At 36.4% G+C, this 16,012-nt stretch overlaps 1 protein-coding gene across 9 annotated transcripts in view; it reads left to right on the forward strand.

Moving 5' to 3' along the window:
• The window catches only part of SMARCA2 (SWI/SNF related, matrix associated, actin dependent regulator of chromatin, subfamily a, member 2), a 120,557-nt gene that overhangs the window by 78,091 nt on the left and 26,454 nt on the right, over positions 1–16,012 (forward strand). For all 9 annotated transcript variants that reach the window (XM_054809018.1, XM_054809024.1, XM_054809023.1 and 6 more), the window contains 2 exons: positions 2,947–3,024; positions 7,773–7,991. In XM_054809018.1, coding sequence (XP_054664993.1) covers positions 2,947–3,024; positions 7,773–7,991 — 297 coding nt within the window. The remainder of the gene's footprint in view (positions 1–2,946; positions 3,025–7,772; positions 7,992–16,012) is intronic.

Genomic DNA, 16,012 nt, shown 5'->3' on the forward strand with positions numbered 1-16,012 from the left:
GCTGTGTCCAACCTGGACTTCTGTTTACCACTTCCTCTTCAAGAGACAATTTGCTGTTTAAAAACAGCTGTCAAGTCTTATCATAGTCAGAAGTGAGGTTATAGAATCACTGACCGTATGTCCCTGTCTTTTCATTGCGTTCTTCTCTGGAATTGTGATTGTGGAATGGTTAGCCCCTTCTTTTGCCTGTTGCTGCAGACTCTTCTCTTAATGTGAACAAAATTCAGCATTTAGATGAAAGCCACATTTGGGAGAGAGTGTATAAATATATCAACTATCCTGAAGACACACATACAAAAATCCCATTCTCCAAAGACTTTTTCTGACCTCAAAAATATCCTGTACTGGTTAAAGACACAGAGATTGCAAGCCTAATTTTGCCTCTGACTATGCCTTGTATGTCTGAATATGGTGTACACTGAAAGAAAAGAAAATTCCATAGCCTGTGATTCACAGGCATCCTCCATTATACCAGTTTCACAAGACTAAGGAGTTTACTTCTTAAATAATTAAACTCTTGTTGTGCATTTAGAAAAAGCTAGTACATCATTAAGATAGAATTTTGTATTGTTTAAGTATTTTTCATAAGAAATGAAAGAAGAGTGACAAACAGGTTTATCAGTAATCGTCTTTTATTTAGGTTGTGGATGCAGAAATGGGATGATGTATATATACCATTTTTGATTAAGTAAAACTGTGGTTCTCAAGAAGCCAGCACCATCTATATGAGTAAATAGATGAACTTGAAACTAATAGAAATTTTCAGTAAGCCTGTGGATTTGTTTTTAAAATTGACATAACTTTGTTATGTTTTCAAAGCCCTAGAAAATTTTTGTCTGAAAATGTTTCGAAAGTCAGGACTTCTGAAAACGTCAGTTTGCCGTGCTTGATGTGCCTTATTTCATAGATGACTTCAGAGCAATCTGCTTCTTGTGTGTTGTTCCAGTACACTTGGTCTGCCATCCTGAAGCAAGTACAGATTTAACCAAGGTTTACTTGCCATAACACAGCATCAGTCTTTAAAGCAAGCATTGGTATTGCAGTCTGACTCCTAACAGTGAAGACTGAAGCTGAAGCTTTCAAGTAAAATTTCGTTGTGAACAGAGACTATGCAAAACTTTGCCCGAACACTGAAACTGCTAAGGGAGTAAGAGGGATTGAATTTGCGCCATCCTGTACTGGTCAGCCATTGCAACAGCACTGGAAACAAAATTTGAGTATCAAATGAGAGATTGACAAGAAAAAGTAAATCTCTCAGAAGTTATTAATACCAAAACAACTTTGACTTGTAAATATGGCCTAACATATCTAATGAAGAGATTGTTTAGTGACCACCTAGTTAAATATTCCCATGCTAAGCATGCTTTAAACTTGCTTATCAAAACTTTTTGCACTTGTATGTAGAGCACCATATTCGATTTTTACTTTCCTAGTAGTTTTCATAAATTCAGCATCAAAAGTGCCTGCATTTTTCTTCTTCTTTCCTCTCCTTTTTGCTTTGTTTTTTGGTTTAGCAGTACTAGATAAAGCAAAGAGGTAATTCCATATTTAGAAGTTTTGTTGGCACTAGTGTTTATAAATTTTTCTTCTGCCAAGCCTACCCGGTTGGCAACAGGATTATTCAGACTAACCACAGATGATGCAGACACTGTTGTTATAGCTTCTGCTGTGAGATCCCTTACTATTTTCAGGTCACAAATTGCTCTGTTTGTGATGATGGGAAGCATGTGAAACCTTCGTGACGGTCACATTCTTTACTGATCTTAAAAGAAGGGATCTGTACTGTTTTTTTTCTCATGTGTCTATAACTAACTAACTTCCTTTTCTTGAATGCTGAAGGAGCACCAACTAGAAATGAGAACAGCCACCTCTCTGTCATTTTCACACTTGATTTTTTCATGTCAAAATTTAAATTATATGTACATTAAGGTATAGAGGTGTTCATTGGGAATTGCATTAATAAGAACCGTATTTTTTTCTGAGGTCTAGGAATTTTGCCAGTGAAGGGAAAACAAGATGTGTGGATACAGATAAAGGCCTTTTCTGTTTATTTCTGGGGAAAAAAAAAAAAGCTACAGATTGTTAGGGTTTTGGGTGCTATATGCAGCATTCTGTACTCCCATTTCACTGAGTACAAAACATGAGCTTTCATGAAAAAGTGTGCAGCATACTGTAATGTAGGTTTAGTTAGCCCTATGTAGGAACCAGTCTGTAGTTTTACTGTTTCGATCAATCTGTTGTAAGATTTTAAATGCCATGTGCTTTCAAAAGAATTCAGAGAGGGAAACTGAACATTGTGGACTCTGATTGTGTTAAAATGGGTATTGTAGGTGTTCATCTTTAAGATTTTCAGTTGAATTCTACAGTTTTAAATTGTTTTTCCAAGGACTATTAGTGTTTTTATGAAAGAATTTCTTTTGTCTGAAGTCAGAGGTTCACGTCTCAATTTGTAAGCAGATAATAGTCAAGAGAAAGAGGGATTCAGCAGGAGTTTTTTTTTAGTATAATGACATGTTTAATTTTTTTCTTTTAACCAGGACTTTTTCGTTCTCCTTGCTTTGACAGCAATGCAAACCTTGTAATGCAGAATGGTATTTCTGAGGGAGTACTGTAGAAGAGCAGAACGGAAATGCATATATTTTAACTGAAGCACTAACTGTGCTTCTGACCCAGGAAAACCACAACCCAAAATTTCCTGGTTGCGTATTTGCTCATTTCCTCATTCTCAATTTATGAAGGTGGTAGTAAGTCCCAATCATCTCTCTAATTATGTCTACTCTGCATTTCTTCTGAATCGCTGAACACTTTAAAACTTTTAGTTTCATTTTGAGGGTTTCACACGTGTCGTGACAGAAGGAGGATCAGTTCAACACTGACCTGATGGAGGCTGTTACTTCAAGCTATATGTAGCTTCTTTCTAATACCTTCATCCGTCTGTGTAACTAGGAGGAAGATGAAGTTCCTGATGATGAGACTCTGAATCAGATGATTGCTCGACGTGAGGAGGAATTTGATCTCTTTATGGTAAGGATGATACGATCATAAGTAGAATATCTTATCTAGTGTTTTTAATAAAGGGCTTAACCTTTTGTCATTCAAATTTTGGAAAACTTTGTTAGAGGAATAGGCTTTATTTACTTGCATCGTTTATCTGAGGAAATAAGAATAGTTTACTTAAATGCAGAGTTCCTCACATGAGAGAAAGACTTCAGAGATCCTTGTGGACAGTATAGTGCAACAGTGCCAATCTGGTGGAAGAGTCTGGCACGACCTGAGAAATTTACAGTGCAAAATTGATAGTCAGAGTTTGGCTTGCTAATTCTACAATATACTTGTATTTTTCAAAATTTCTTCCAACTTTTGGGCTATGATATTGGCAAGGACAGCTACAGGAACTTAACAAGATAGTAAATTAGTAGACTGACAGTGCTGTTTAGCTGGGGTTTACTAATGGTTTTGTCAAGGGCCCAGTTAGCTGCATCTCTTCTGCTACAGCTGTTGAACAGTTACTGACGTAGAACTAGTGACAGTGGTTCAAATGCAAACAACTCATTTTTATTAGTACTTCCCTTTTTTTAGTGCTGCCACAACAGTGGCATAATTACTAAAATGTCAGTGTTGGCATGGCTCTTGGCCTTTTATTGTGTGTACAATGTGAGGATTGCTGGAGGACCTTTGAGAGTCACTGACACAGCAGCAGGAGAATGCTTAAGTACTGAAAGTAAAGCACGATCCCGTCTAATTCTACAGAGACTGCTTTGTTCTGCAAGGTGGAACAAGACAGACACTTGTATGTGCATGGATGAATGTGTATCAGGTGGTATCCACAGAAACAGCCATTGATAGGACCACAGGTTTTTAATCCCTCACCGTCTTCTGTTGAAGGATTTGTTTGTAAAACTTCACTGTTACACAAGTGTGCAGGGGCACTTTTTACATAAGTGACAGTTGTTCAGGTGCACAGTTGGCAAAGACCATATTCCCCCACACGGCCATGCCTTTTGTCAGTGCTGACTTGCCAGTTTATTCCTTTTGTGCTAAGTTTCATTTAATGCTATTTAAGAAGAACTGAAATCGCTAAAGCTAGGCTGCACAGAAAATAAGTGCTTACAGACACCTGTCTTTAATCTTTCCTTCAGTGATTTGGGTATAAGGAGATTTACATGACAGAAACCAAGAGGTGGCCATTTGATCCAAAATTCAAAAGGAGTAATTTCAGCAAAATTATTGGCTGAAGGTATCCTGAGTTCTGTGAAAGCAGATTTGCTACTGGAAAAAGCTGCTCAGTACTTCTCCTTCAGATCCAGAAGGAAAGAACATGGATTCAAAGTAGCTGATGAATTTATGTCTGTTTGCAGGAAATTTCTACAACTTCATCTTTTTGGATTACGTTTGAAGGCTATTAACAGCCATTGAGTAAAACAGTTGAGGGGCATAGAGTGAAGACAGTTTTAGCACTATGTGGGCTGAATTTATGTTTTTCATATTAATTTACTTGAAAGTTTGTAAGGGAGAGTTGGTAGTAGGTAATAAAAATTTGAAGATGCAAAGCTAACATGCTTTGAAAGCCTGGAGTCTGAAAATTCTTGGTATAGAAACAGTGAAGTTAAATATGGCTAAGAAATAATTTTAATTGTTAATAAAAATTCTGGGTTTCATTTTAGTAAACTGTTTAATTATAAAAGAAAAGCCTGAAAAATAAATATGGCAGTCAGGGTTGTTTGTCTTTTTATCAATATTTTTGGTCTTACATAGGTGGATAAAGAGCACAAAGATAGGTTTGTGTTCTCCTTACTTCAATGATACCTGTGCCACCTAATTTCGTCTCTTAAGGTTGTGCAGTTGTAATCAGAATTCAGCAAACTGTAATATCAAAGAAAAAGGTGGTTTGGTTTGCTCATTTAACTAGGCTTTGAGGTGTAGAAGCATGTATTTTGCATATTTAAAGTAAGCAGTTCCAAAACAACAGGCAAGAGAGCGCTTCAGTTCCTTGAGAAGCTGTTCTGTGGTCACTTTTCAGGTTAGAGGTATTCTTTGGCATAGATCCTGAGATATAGGTGTAGAGCTAAATACACTGTTCAGAAAGAGGATGTATACAAGTGGACTTTGTTCCCCAGAGTTTTAGAGGCTCCATATATATAATAATAGGTAAAAACTCTAGATAGCCTCAAACCTCACACTGTCCTACTTTTCCATTCATTGCAAATGATGGCACTTCATCATGTAGTAAAAAAATTTGAAACACAAACTTTTCTGTGAGTGTTTTCTAATGTGATCTGTACAACTCTTGTCATTCATAACAGTGTGCTTCAACAAGTGTTACTCTTCCTGGAAATTTAAGTTATTTTGAATCATATTTACTTAAATAAAGATTCCTGATGTAATAACTGCCATTCAAGTGAAAAAGTGGCCTCTCCAGAAAGCCCTCTCACCAAAATGGGTGCCAGTACTCTAGTTGTGGTAATACAGTTTATCTCCTTGGATTCAAAGTGGCAATATAGCAGCAACTGAGTGTATACATTACCTGTTATACACTGAGTGGCTTGGGTGGTTTTTTTAAGCCCTATTTTAGTTATAATTTGGAAAGTTGAAGAAAACCATTTACAGTTCACAGGACAGCAGTGCTCTACGTTTTTTCTAAACTGGCAGTTTTAGACCTTGAGTGTGCCAACGCTTAAGTTCCTCACTTATGTGTAAGCATCGGTAGCATAGGACTTTTTTATTTCCAGCATTTAGACCTCATTGAGGACAGTGTAAATACAATTATTTTATTAGTTACAGTAAAATAAGGTAGATCTGGTTTGGAAATACATATTTTGGTAAGACAGGAAGATAGGACCAGATAGAAGTGGTTTGAGTAGTATTCTAAAAATGGCTGTTTGTTCTCTCTTACATCTCAGATTAACTCAGAGTATCTTTAATCTTCCTTCCCAAGCATTTTTATTTCAGAAAACAGCTATTAAAATATACTCCCTTAGTGTTCAATCCTTGTCTTAGCAATAGAAACATGGTCATCAGGGGAAAAAATGAAGTTTCAGTGTTCACTTTATATACTGAATGTCATTATAAAATGATGTCCCTGACTTCACTGAAGTTCTTTGCTAAATAATAGGGAAATCTATCCCATCTATCCTGTTTGGGCCTTTTCTCAGTGCATCTTGCTGGTTGCCAAGTTAGCAATAAATCAAGCCACATGTCTGGCTTGCATGAGACATTTTTTGAAATTCAGATTGAATGAGATGTTCTTTAAAAGGTGAAATATGTTAAGTCTGCTGTAAAAAACTAAGGGCTAGTGTTTATAGTTGCTTCTTGAATCTACTTGGACCTGCAGACTGAAGACACACATCTTATTTTCTGCTTTTCACTGAGTTTATAAACCAGATAGGGCACAGACAAGATGATGAAGACTACTTGTAAGATGCCGTGCCTGCGGTAATATTTTGGGAATGCTTGTATTTGAGAAGTGCCAAGATGAGACAAGATTCAACATATTAAACAGTGCCATCATTAAGCCTCAGTTAGTAATTTTGGCTGGATTTGATCTGCCCCTCTAGACAGATAATACCTCTGAATTTATGCATGTCTGTGTCTTGGCTAGGGGTGTAAAAGGATGATATGTCTAGTTGGCATCCTGCGTAAGTGCAGCATCATGCACACAAGGGAAGGGTTTACACATAATTGACAATGCTTTTTACAAATGTTTACTGGCCAAAGCAGTAGCTTGTTCTGATGCTACGGCCAATTCTGGTGCTAGTCTATTTATGTCAGTTTTTCAAATATGAAAATTAAATGCTTGGTGGCCACCTGTTTGTCTTCTCTGCTTACCAACCAGTGGCCTATTTGAAAAGGCTATTCATATTATCTGATTTGGGCTACTTAAAAAAATGCAAATGAGATTCATAGGAACATAAGAGTCTAGGTCAGTGTATAGTCAATAGAGAGAGGTGGATGCTTCCCCAGGAGGATTATAAAGCACCTCACTGATGCGTCTACAGTAGGTCATGGGAATGTGTCCTGAGTACCCATATCTGTTTTCTGAGGTAATTGCTTACCACACTTGAAATTAATTTATGTGATTATTTCAATTTCAGCTTAAAGTCTTAACATTACCTTCTAATACTCTTAACACTTTACCTAATCTTATGTGATATTTTTGTATGTGTTTTGATTTTTGCCTAGTACAGCAGTAAGATCAGGAAAAATTCAGTGGTTTAAGCATGTTGGCTTTCTGGCACTGTGTAGGCAAGCTTTTGTCTGAATTTCTTAATGCTCTTTCTTGATTCCTTTTTTCTAATACCAGCTTTTAAATTTTCTTCTTCTGGTATTAAGGCTCACAAAACTAGTGTGTTTTCAGTTATTCTTTTTAGTTATATAATAATAACACCTTATGGGGATGTTCTCAAGGAATGATTAGTATTTGCAGATCACATTTATGAATACAAAGAAACCATCAAACCTGTGCAAAAAAAGGAAGAAAGTTGTTTAATCAACACAACACAACAGTATTGTTGTGATCTGCTTTGTATCACTCACCTGCTGTATTGTCTCTGTCACTTCAGTAAAAGCTAGTTATTGACTGAAAATCAACCATCTAATGTAGCTTCTTCTTTTTATTGTTGCATTTTAGAAGTATTTAGAAGTATCATGGAAGAGAAATACCTGTGAAGGATTTGGTTTAAAGTTTCAAGTATCATTAGATAGCCAGGAATTTCCATGGTTCACTTAATATTTGCCCTTAAAACTGTTTTATGCTTTACCAACTGCCATTGCAGCGCATGGACATGGACCGTCGCAGGGAGGATGCCAGAAACCCCAAGCGTAAGCCCCGCTTGATGGAGGAGGATGAATTACCATCCTGGATTATTAAGGATGATGCTGAAGTTGAAAGGCTTACGTGTGAAGAAGAAGAAGAGAAAATATTCGGGAGAGGATCTCGTCAACGCAGGGATGTGGACTACAGTGATGCTCTCACAGAGAAACAATGGCTGCGGGTAGGTTGTCCCTTTTTTTTACAATTGAAATTTATTCATTTGTGGTGGGATTTTTTTCTTTTTGAAGACTGCACAGTTGCACCAGAGAGAGCACAATGTAGTAGTTTAGGCCTGGGTATCCTTATTATCCAGGTTTTGCTGCTGTGTTGAAGGCAGAAGTAAGTTTTAAGCTGCATTGCTGAAACTTGTATCAGTGTTAGCAAATGTTGAATCAGGACTATGATGGCTTTCTATTGCAACTATTCTATTGCTGTGAATCTTGACATATTTTTTACGTCTTTAGATACTTTCATAGTTGTCATCTTTAAGATACATGAAGAATTCTTTTTCAGCAGAGAAGACCAGTGATCAGTGTATATTACAGCTTTCTTTGCTACAGAAGCTTAATTTTATTTTTTTTTAAATACTTGAATTTAACCCTTTTAAGAATTTGGAAAATTCCATGCAAGTCTTCTTTCTCTCATGCTGTTTCATTTCCAAGTCCTGAGCATTTCTTGGCTCTACTGAGTTCAAAACCCTTGATAAATGATACAACAATTTAAGATCTGAAAGTAAAGATTCTAAACTTAATCCACACCAAATCTGTGATTTTGTTGTACTTGAGGATTCTTGCCATTCTTCTGTGAAATACATCTAATGAATTCTAATGCACGTGCCTTTTCAGAATGGTAGTAACAGGGGTAGTAAGTCAGGATTGATTGTTGGTAAGTCTTTTCAAACCAGGAAATCTGATGTTATGATTTCCAAAACATATAGATATTATTGTATGTGCAAAACTAGTCTACATGGTTTGACAGAGTGAGTTTTGTCATGGAATAATTACAGACTTAATGCCAACATGAATATACTGTGTAGGTTTTGTGTATAATTTGCTGAAGATAGGTAGAAGTCTTACCTACTTCTGTACAAATATGGTATTTGTGAGAGTGCATTGCGCAATACTGTGCCAAGAGCTAATCCAGATTCTACTGCTGGGTGTAAAGCTTAGGGTAGCAAAGTTTGAATTATACATCAGCTGTAAATCTAAGCAAGTTTATGAAACTACAGGAGTTTAATACTTGACATTTTCAAGTAGTCAGTAGAGAAGAAAAACCTAGAAACATAAACTCCTGTCCATATTCTCGAACATTTACCCTTTCCTACAGTGCAGTGTACATCTACTCAAGATAATTTTAAGCTAATTATTTTTGATGATGGCATACGCTGCTTATGGCAACATAGAAATTAGCTTCAGCTTGTATGTTTTGTGTCTTGAGTTGGCTCTGATATCTGTGTTAAGTGCTTTACTGTCAAACATGGCAGCCCTAAAAAAATAATCCAATCAGCCAGTTCTGTGTCATTTATAGTATTCATCTCATCTGTTCTCCAAAGCCTTCCCAAGCAGTGAATTTAGAAGTCCAAAGAGGAATATATTTAACTGTTTGGCTTTCCCTTATATTTTATCTGAATTTTCTTGTTGGATTTTCAACCAACTACTTCTTGTTCTAATCACTCTGGTCATGCAGAACTGGCTGCTACCTTTCTTTTTTTTACGTTTCTTTATGTTATAGAAGAGTTGTTTCCCTGTGCAGTCAGTTTGTAAGGTAACCAACCACTGCTCATTCAGTCTTTTACCATAGTTCCTGTTTTCTAGATCTCTTGATTGTTTTCACTGATTTCCCCTAGCTGTTCTACATGTGCCTGGCATCTTTCTGCAAGTTTGGTGAAAAGCTAGACATCAAAATTTCAGCTGCAGCCTCATTTGAATAAAGAGGATGAGTTCTTTTGCATAACTTCTAGGATACTTAAACCTCCGATCCCGTATTTCATTTTCTTAACAATAAAGATATTGACTCGTGTTAAATTTTTGATCCAGTATAAGCCCTTAATCCTCTTCTGTGGATCTACCTCCTGGCCACTTTTTCAGACTCATGTTTTGTATAGTCAATCTTTCCTTCCTAGTAAGACAATTTAGCATATGCCCTTGTTGAATGATTTTAGATTTGGTAGCCATACTTTCTATTCTGTCTTCCTAAAGACACTAAAAACACTGAGAAGCACTGGACCATTTGATAAGAGCCATTAAGGACTATTCTGAAAACAATTTCGTACCAGTTCTCCCTTTACTTGATAGTAATTACTTTAATTGCTTGCTTCTGAGACTGTTGTGTGAGGCCAAGTCAGAAACCTTGCTAGTCTAGATGGTACATATACTACCACTTTTTCAACATGGCTTGTTATTCTGTTGAGAAAAATGAGTCTCCCTCCTCCTCCCTATTGAGTTGTTAAGCATATTCTCAAATTAGCTGAGTTAAAGCTAAGTCAGATTGCTTCACAATGCGTTGCAGTCACTACTGTGACTATTGTATACCTATTTTAACTTAGGTTTTCAGGTGGACTTGAGAGTGTGTTGAAACAAATGTAAGTGTAGGAACTACTAATACTTTTTAGACTCTTTATTCAGAGGGATTATATTTATAATGTAACATCACTTATATAGGTTCAGAATAAAAACTCCTCTCCATTGTGTGGATCCTGAAATCTAAGTCAAGTTTTCTGAGTTTTTTCATGATCCTCTTTTGTGTGTGTAAGTCTGTAAAATAGAGTTCTTTGTCATACTCATTCATTCATCTCCCACCACCATCACTTTTATGTCGTCTTTGAGAATTTCAGTGTTTGTCTTTTTCTGTAATGACATCTCTGGAAGATTGTACAAAAAGCAATAATAATCTTGTACAACATTTTCAAGGGAATCTTTAACTATATAAACATATAAAATTGCGGTAGATCATTTATAAGCATTTGTATCCTGTGGCTTTGTCACTATAACTTGTAAGGTAACAGTGTTGTGCATGTTGCATGAAATCATTTCCTGTTAACTTGGATGCCGTGAACTACTTATATCAGTAAAACTGGAAAAAATAAAAGAGCCAGTAAGTTCTGAATTAAGAATGGAACTTTAATTTATAAGACACCCTTTTACCCATGTTCTGTATCATGCCACTCTCCAAAGGTAACTATAGATAGTTCTATTTTTGTTGTAGTGTTACAGAAGAATGAAATTTATTTACCAGCAGCAAGGGATACCCCTCATTTTTTCTTTTGCTGCGGCCGCTGTTACAGCTTTATAGCTATGTTCTCATGGAGTATATTCTCTGGAGTAAAACTGCATTTCTCACCAATAAGTTGGTTTCATAATATCAATATCCAGTCCTCAGTTGTTTCTTTTTCTTTATGTGTCTTGGGGAGGTTCACTAGATCTCTTCTTTTCTGAGGAGTTTTGACTCAGTCAGCAGCCACAACTCAGACTGTGGAGATCAGCTACCTGCTCCTTTTCAGTGAGACCCCGACCCCTCTGCTTATACACCCAACAATGAAGAGTCTTGTTAAGGTCATGGCAAATCCCCAGAGGATCTGCCTTACACCTCAAGGTCTGTTTACATGCACATATACTGAACAAGTATGTCAGCTCTCTCCTTGCTAGGAGGTCAAGTACCTCAGTTTGGAAGCAGGAGACAAAATAAGTGCAGAAGGCAAACCTATGGACGAACTTGGTGTTTAGTGAGATTGTGCTGCTGCCCTGAACAACCTGTAATTCAATAGCAGCCTCCCAGGGAAGCTGTAAGGCACAAATGGGCTTCATCACTAGCTGTCGCTGCAGCCTGCTGTTCTGTAACTGTTGGCATGACAACCATATTTTGTAAAAAAAACCAAAAACCAAACCACCAAAAAAACCCCCACCAAAAACAGGAAGGAGGAGTTTGCATCCTGATCGTACAATGCATTTATATTCTGGAAGTATTTCATACTCTAGCAGATTCTATCCCTGCACCATTTCTAACAAGACTGCAAAATACTATGTTAGATACTGTGGAAGATGATTTTCTAGAGGGGTCATCTGCTAAAGACTACATTGCTTAGGGCAGGCTTCAAGAATCAGAGGATTTGTTTGAGTAATTACAAGACTCTTAAGACAGTTGCACCTGGGTTCAGCTTCTCATTCAGTTCAGTTGCTGACTAGATGACAAGAATAAAGTTTTACTCCCTAGTTGTGCAGTTTATTTGAAATAGCTTTGCATGTTGATCAGGGAAACATATTTAGTCCAAAATGAGCAGCATCTCATTTACCTCATGCACACAGGCAAAAGTCAACTATTGTGGACTACTTGTTTTGCTGATCTAAAAATTGTAAGTGAAATTCAAGCAGTGCTGGCTTTCATACATAAAGGATATCCGGTGAATACTGTTTAACGTAATAGTGACATAAATTTTATTTGCTTTTTTGTTTATGTTTACTAACTAAGGTAAATATGTTGTATAAAAAAATCAGACTACCTAGCAGGAAAATGTTGGGCGTGTTTTCAACTGTTTTCTCATCAACTGGAACGTTACGTAACTTTTTTATTTTACACACCCTCTAATAGTCTGTTAAAAGTTAGGTCTGGCCTCAGAGGTAGTAAAGTTGGGCCAGCTTGTTACTACAACTTGCCATAAATTACTGAAAGTTTTTCAGTTAGGTTTGTATTTTCTGAGAGAGCTTCACTTTTATGTATACAATGCTAATAAGGTATTTTAGGACATGGTTTTGTAAACTGTGATGGTGGAATTTGATCTAACAGTAATCTTCGTTAGATAATGAAATAGCTGTGTGGAGAATCAGCATTGAGTAGTTATTTTAGCTTCACTTTTTATCTACTGGTTGTTATTTTTAATTGTAATGGAAGTCTTTTATATAGTCTATATTGGAGACTGAGATTCTGTGAAGGAGGAGAAAAGACATAACCTTTTACCCAGTGCGTAGTTTATCTGCGTAGTTCATGTCCATGATATCTATCCACCTCTGGTTTTCTCTCTTCCTTAGTCCTCTATACCATTTTTGGTTACAATTGCAAAATTTTCTTACTTGCTGCTAAACCTGTTTAAGAGTCAAGTAAGTGAGTATTTGCCCAGGGCATCTGAAGAAAATTGCATTCTGATCTAAACTCTGCTCTGTAGTATTGAATTGCAGATCCAATTGAATTTGTTAAGCTGTAGGGGAAAACAAGTTGCATATAAAAGACACTGTCACTGGAGGCTTAAAAAGTCCACCGTCCCAGGGCGTTGTCTGTTTTGTGACCAGCAATCATCAGGATGCTCCAGGTACTATTTTTTAATGTGCAGAGTGAGGCTGATAAGTTTTATGCACGTGGAAGCTGATTTCTTGGAGGATTAGGAACTTGACTTTAAGGCCTCATGAAGCCAAGCCGTTTTTATGTTCTGAGTATTACTATCTTTCATGCCCTTTTCAGGAAATTCAGTTCAGAATCTATTTTAAAAAAGGGAAAAAATGGCTACTGTTAAGTTGTAGTGAAATTAAAAGCAGTGAAGCAGTTTAGGTGAAAGGGGCTTTTCTTGGCTTTTGATGTATGAGAAGGAGTATAAATGCATCTACCTGATAGCTTTTGTTCTCTATTTTGGCAACATGGGTTTGTTAGTTTATGAAGAAAAGAACCTGATTTACAGTTTGGGTATCTTTCTCAGAATCTGAAGGTAGGATTGAGAGTATTAATTTTGGAAACTAGCAAAGTGCTTTGAAACGCCTCTTCAGTATTTCAGAGTACTCTCAGTAAGGAAATTTCTAGTGTGCCAGAAATAGGTTTTTTGTGAGAAGGACCTCAAGTCAGGAAATCTGAACAGCTGTTTCAGAGGAATACCTATCAGTAAAACATGTTGCCATATTTTCACAGGATTCTGGTTTTTTAGCCTGTGATTTTGTCGCTATGTTACGTCTAAAGTATAATAACAAATATTAACACTGTTTTGATTTGAATTGTACGTATATGCTCCTTTAGAAAACATTAGATTAATAGTGTCATATAAACACTCTTCTGCATTTTTTAAAAATGTTAGTAGTATTGTTAACATTACACTAAAATAAACCGCATTTTCTTTGAAATAGCTGTACTTTTCTGACATACCAAGTTTATACAGCCTGTCAACTATGAGTTAAAACTCTGGGTTTCAGGCTTTGTTGTATTATTATTGTTTCAAGGGCAAAACTTTGCATGAAAAACTTAGGCTCTGTGGTTAAGATGCCTGAAATACTCTTCATGTGGAAAGGTCAAAGTTCAAATAAACTTCCAAAACTGAAACACAAACAACTATTGAATACTTCATAAAATCCACAAAAAAAAGAAAGTCTGCATTAAACGTTTAAAGCATTACTGTTGCTAGGGGCATTTGGCACTGGAAGGAGAAGCAGCAAACATTTTAATACTTGGGCCACTGCATTGTTTCGTTCTCTGACATGCCTTGAGAGTTATGATAGGTCATATGCAGTATAAGAAGTGAGTGGTCTAATCTCTTGCCATACCTTTTCTCATATCAAACTCTTTCAACATTGCATGCTTCCCATTCTTAATTGCCTCAGAGTACCTGCATTAATAGTGATAGTTCCCTATAACCCAATTTCCCATGCTACTGGAAAAATCCTTGAGTCATTTTCCATGAATCAGTAGATATGAGAGATCATATGAACATCCACTGAAAAATAGTGAAAATGTAATAGTTTCTGAAAACTGTTCTTTTTTTTCCATTATATTTGTTTTATGCAAGATACTTTATCTGTTTTGTTTTGAATTTATTTTCTCCATTTTGCTCCCATTTGGTTATCTTCCACTTCTTAAACTTGGAATAGAGAATGTGTGAATATTCTTAAATATAAAGGAGAAAGAGATTGTATGAAAGAAAGTACTTAATGGTATGACCGTTGGCAGAAGCTTAGTTTACTTTGACATGCGTGAAAGTGCCACTTTAAGCTTCTCGTGTTGCATCATTAAGAATGGTAGTGTTTCAGGGCACGCGTAAAATTTATGATCACTTGTAAAATAGAAGCCTTTAGTTAGTCTGTTAGACTGTTAATCAGAAAGAGAGAAAACACTTCTAGTATTTTTCTGAGCAATTAGAAGACATTACTTGATTTCTGATAACTCAAGAGCCAAATCACTTATTCTAAGGCTAGAGATTTGGCTCAAAATGAATGATTTCACACTGGAAATCTGCTGATCTTCCCTTTGTGTTACTGTCCTCGGCTGTGTTGTTTCCGTAGTAGAACAAAAGGAGGCTTGTTCTTTATAGGAAACCTTCTACTAGGAAAGGTTATCCTCCTGTTCGGGTGTGTTGCAGAACAAGAGTTGGTCCTGTCTACTTACCTTTATCCAGTGCTTAGAATTGTCAAATTTATTTTTACCATAGAAAAGATATCTGTCATTGCAAATGTTAGCGAGGTTCACTGGAGGAAAATGTGGTCCCAGGAAGAGCCAAGACTGCAGTTTTTTTCCAAAGAACTGATCTGGTGAGGGTATAAATCCCGTCTTTATACCGCGTATTGTTCTGATTTAATTGGTAGGGTCTCAGAAGAAAAGAGAGGCAATACTCTTTGAATGAAGAAAGGCTAAGCCCAGTAAAGTTTTTTAAAATAAATTTAAAAGAATCCATTTATTTCCATTTTGAAGGATTGAATTTTGAGAATTTTTTATAAGGAACAAAATCAAATGTGAGAGGTCTATCTTTAATTCTCAGCATTACGAACTGCAAAACATGAGCCATGCTGCCAGTCTGCTGGGGCATGTAACATTACAAAGTAAAGATATCTTACCTTTATCCACAACAGAGGAATATGATGTCTGAAAAAAAAAAAAAAAAAAAAAGCATATGTCCATAAAACCAGCTCTCCTATTCAAGGAAAAAAAGATAAATTAAGATTGTACATTACTAAGAAACCAAAGGCCTTTGGTAACTGCAACAGTATTTTGTGAAAGACAGGGTGAACAGCAGCAGCAAATACTTGCCTCAAGACTGGGAAGAGAAGCCATCCTACATTACTGTTTACTAGTAGTCATATATAAATTTGTTCCTGATTATTTTTTGTATTCATGATCTCCCTTGTAAAATAAACAATGGCTTAGGTGACTGGGAGACAGTAAATCCTTGCGATGTTGTAGAATTCCCGTTTTTCCTTGATTTGGGATCTGATCTTTATTGTTGAGTATCTTCATGACTTC

The sequence above is a fragment of the Grus americana genome, chromosome Z (assembly GCF_028858705.1).
Source record: "Grus americana isolate bGruAme1 chromosome Z, bGruAme1.mat, whole genome shotgun sequence".
Taxonomy (NCBI): Eukaryota; Metazoa; Chordata; class Aves; order Gruiformes; family Gruidae; genus Grus; species Grus americana.